General features: G+C 35.2%; 1 protein-coding gene across 1 annotated transcript; it reads left to right on the top strand.

Annotated features, from left to right (window-relative positions):
- The first annotated feature begins 308 nt into the window (after positions 1 to 308).
- Positions 309 to 1,235, top strand: LOC123664432. The gene has a single exon (XM_045598975.1). The coding sequence runs from the start codon at positions 309 to 311 to the stop codon at positions 1,233 to 1,235; it is 927 nt and encodes a 308-aa protein (XP_045454931.1).
- Positions 1,236 to 4,009: the final 2,774 nt, after the last annotated feature.

The following is a 4,009-nucleotide window of genomic DNA, read 5'->3' as shown; positions in this document are numbered from 1 at the left end:
AGTTCATCTCACCCTGATCAGGTCCAGACCAATTATCTGCGTTACATGCCTTATCTAGTCCTGATCAAGCATGCCTGGTCCGGTCCTTCTAAGGAAGACGAAAAAATTTCTACTCGGGTTGTTGTATTAAATAGAACACTTTTCGTTATTAAGGACTACACTTCAAATATACATACACATACTTATTTAAAATTTCAGAATATTTTTTTGCTAGTAAAATACCACTTGCAAAAGTTACGAGCTCAGACAACACAGCCATGTTTCACTCACCAACAAAACGGTATGATAGTGATCCAGATCTACACGAAATGAGAGCAACGCTTCGAAAGCGTAAACACGATGATGATATGCCGGTTACTATGAGGGTGTTCACAGATACGATATTGTCCAAACTTGACACTTTGAAAATTGACTTTGACGATAAAATATCGCAAATCAATGACAGCATCAACACCATAATGAAACAGGATATATCAAAACTCAGTGATACTGTTATGGAGATGAAAACAGATATTAACGGTATTCGAGACGATTACCGCAAGATAAACAAAAACATTTACGATTTACAACAAAAACAAGTTACTCTGGAAAAGGAGGTAATATCTCTTAAGGAATCGACACAATTTACATCAGATGAGCAAGATGCTATAAAAAATAGGATACAGACATTATCCTGCACAACCAAAATTGTTGAGGAAATGCGCCAAGAAATTATTGAATTGAAAAAGCAGAACACCGAGCTTAGAACAGATATCAACTACAAAGAACAAATGGAGCGTATATTGAATTTAGAAATAGTTGGTCTCCCTGAGGATAAAGGCGAAAATCTAATAAATATAATTATAGCCATGGGGAACCACTTTGGAGTAGTGTTGGAGCATAACGATATTATTCAAGCAAACAGAGTAACACCGAAAATAAAAATTCTAGGCAGACCCAGAGTCATAATTGCTAAGTTAAGAACAAGATTGCTGAAAGACAACTTGTTATCTGCATCACGAAAACGCCGCATTACCACTACTGATATCAACCTAAAAGGCGAGGGTAGACCTATTTATATAAATGAACACCTGACTGTGCAAAATAAACAACTTTTAAAGAAAGCTAAAGATACTGCTAAAAAACGTGAATTCCTCTACACTTGGACAAAAAACGGAAGAATTTTTGTCCGCAAAGGAGATACATCACCGTCAATACTAATATCCACAGAAGAGGATCTAAGGAGGATTGTGTGAAGATTAGTGCTCAAATAGTGATTAGTACTTTAACTTTAATTTTCGTGCTCAGTTTTTTTTACTTTTTTTTAAAAAACAAACATTTTAAAATTTTAATTATCCATAACCCTAAATTTTTTAAGTTTAAATTCAAGGATGTTATTATAACGATTCATGTACATTTTTATTGTTACCTCTATGATCAATATTACTCTGTGTCATCTAACTGCGAGCTTGTAGCTAATGTGCACTCCATTCGCGCAATTATTGTGCGTCGACGGAGGATAACTATCGCAAGTCGTTTGATAAAAATATTATTATTTAGGAAGATAAATCGCATTTGTGTAATACTATTACCATTTGTTTACATTATTGTGGCTGATAATTATTATTACGTAAGTACTATTAACAATAACACATCAATTATTTTTATTTACAACGCGAGAATTTACTTATTCGTATCCAATTTACTTAGTAACTCATTGAGTAAAGATTTGAATTATCATTTATCAAATAGAACATTAATAAAACACCCATGTAACAAATCACAAAAGCTTTCACCCTTTTTTAGCGAGAAGCCTTTATTCACTTCGATTTATAATGAACTCAAACAGCTGAGACTTCGTACTCGCGACGTCATCAACCTCGTCAAGGTATTAATTTTTTTTAAGTGTACCCTCTTAATTATGATTGTAACCATAATTTTAATTTTAATTTCATTTTTAATATTAATTTTAAACATATTTATTGTCACGGCAATGTTACGTTGTATGATGCTATTATGTGGGATCCGAGGATGTGTGTTCTTACTTATGAAATATAATATGTCATTGTTAATACGCATCCACAAGTTGTATAAGTCACACTACGCTGAGACTTTTATCTTAATTTTACTTATTGTGATTGGTTTTTTGAGAGATTGTTTTAGTGATGGCTGACTCTAAGTTAAACGTTTACTATCAGAATATTCGTGGCCTTAGGACAAAAAGTCTCGAGTTTAGACAAAACTTACTATGTTCTGACCTGGATGTTATTACTATAACTGAAACATGGTTGCACGACGGTATTTACGATGGTGAGTTATGTGACGACCGATACGACGTATTTAGAGTGGACCGTGATTTGATTCTGAGCGGGAAAGAGTCGGGTGGGGGTGTAATGATACTGGTTCGCCGTGAACTAGAAGCTGTGCAGATGGATCTTGTTGACTCCCATGCCACAGAAATTATTTTATTAAAAATACCTGCCCACAAGCTCTCATCACGTAATGACCTTTATTTGTTGACTGTTTATATACCTCCTGATTCTTTAAAAATTCCGACTGATATTCACTACACGGTTAATTTAATGGAACACTTGCGCAGTGGCAACCCCGATAGTCACTTTCTAGTAATTGGGGATTTTAATTTACCTTGTATCAAATGGGACCGAAATGGACCGCATCATACAAAATATGGTAGCGCGGACGTACAGAGCGCTGGTATTTTTCTTACGGAAAGTTTAAGTTTTTTGAACCTAAATCAGTATAACATCTTAAAAAATCACGCTGGCAACACACTTGATCTTGCATTTTCTGACTTGCCCTTGGAGATAAGCGCTTGTAAACATCCCCTTTGTAAAGTAGATATCGCTCATCCTCCATTCTATATTGAAATTCTTGACATATCCATACGACCATTTAAAGAAATCGTTCCACCTAGATATAACTTTAGAAAGAGTGATTATAAGAGTGTAATTGATTCTCTTAGCGATTGCGACTGGCAGGCACTGTTTCATTCACAAACTGTAGAAAACGCCACTACTATATTTTATACAACTCTTTATAATATTATTCAAAAACATATTCCACTCAATAAAAAATATTCTTCAAATAACAAATACCCTGTATGGTACAGTCCAGCCTTGATCAAAATCATTAAAGAAAAGCTTAAAGCACATAAGCGATGGAAAAAATTTCACAATATGCTAGATTATGATGAATTCTGTTTATTACGCGATAGACAAAAACGTGTGCAAAGGTCATGCTACGATGCATACGTTGCAAATACAGAAAGTGCGCTTAAAAAGAGTCCCAAAATCTTCTGGTCATATCTGAAATCCTTGCGACGCGTGTCCAATTACCCTAGACGATTGTTGTATAAAGGTATAAGCTATACGGATGAAACTTCAATCTGTAACGCCTTTAATGATTTTTTCCGTAGCGTATTCAGTGCCCCATCCAACCCTGATTTTCAAAATTCAACTGAGAGTGCCCCTTTGAACTCATTATCTCACTTCACCATATCAGATAGTGTAGTGGAAAATCATCTCAAATCTTTAGACATTAATAAAGGCGCTGGCTGTGACGGGATCCCTCCTATATTCTGGGTCAAATGTGCAAAAGTTCTCGCAGTCCCTATTACTTATATTTTCAATTCTTCTTTAAAGGAAGGCGTCTTTCCTAATATATGGAAAAAAGCTCTCATCGTACCCATCCATAAAAAGGGCTCTAAAATCAAAGTTGAAAATTACAGAGGAATCTCGTTACTCAATACAATGGGCAAAGTTTTTGAAAAAATTGTCTATAACAATATTTACCCCATAATAGCTCAACAAATACCCGAAAACCAACACGGTTTTCTTAAAAAGCGATCAACAGTTACTAATCTGGCGTGTTTCTCAGAATATGTAATCAGTAACATGGAAAATGGTGGGCAGGTGGATGTGATCTACACGGACTTTGAGAAGGCGTTTGACCGGGTAGATCACTCCATACTCTTAAGCAAACTAGAGAAACTTGGCATACACGGGGATCT

This window comes from Melitaea cinxia, chromosome 22, assembly GCF_905220565.1.
Source record: "Melitaea cinxia chromosome 22, ilMelCinx1.1, whole genome shotgun sequence".
Lineage (NCBI taxonomy): Eukaryota > Metazoa > Arthropoda > Insecta > Lepidoptera > Nymphalidae > Melitaea > Melitaea cinxia.
The sequence above is the reverse complement of the archived record's forward strand: the minus strand, read 5'-3'. Positions and strand labels throughout refer to the sequence as shown.

Bases quoted from the DNA above. Each gene is read 5' to 3' on its own strand.
- LOC123664432 (XM_045598975.1), top strand. From the start codon at position 309: ATGAGAGCAACGCTTCGAAAGCGTAAACACGATGATGATATGCCGGTT.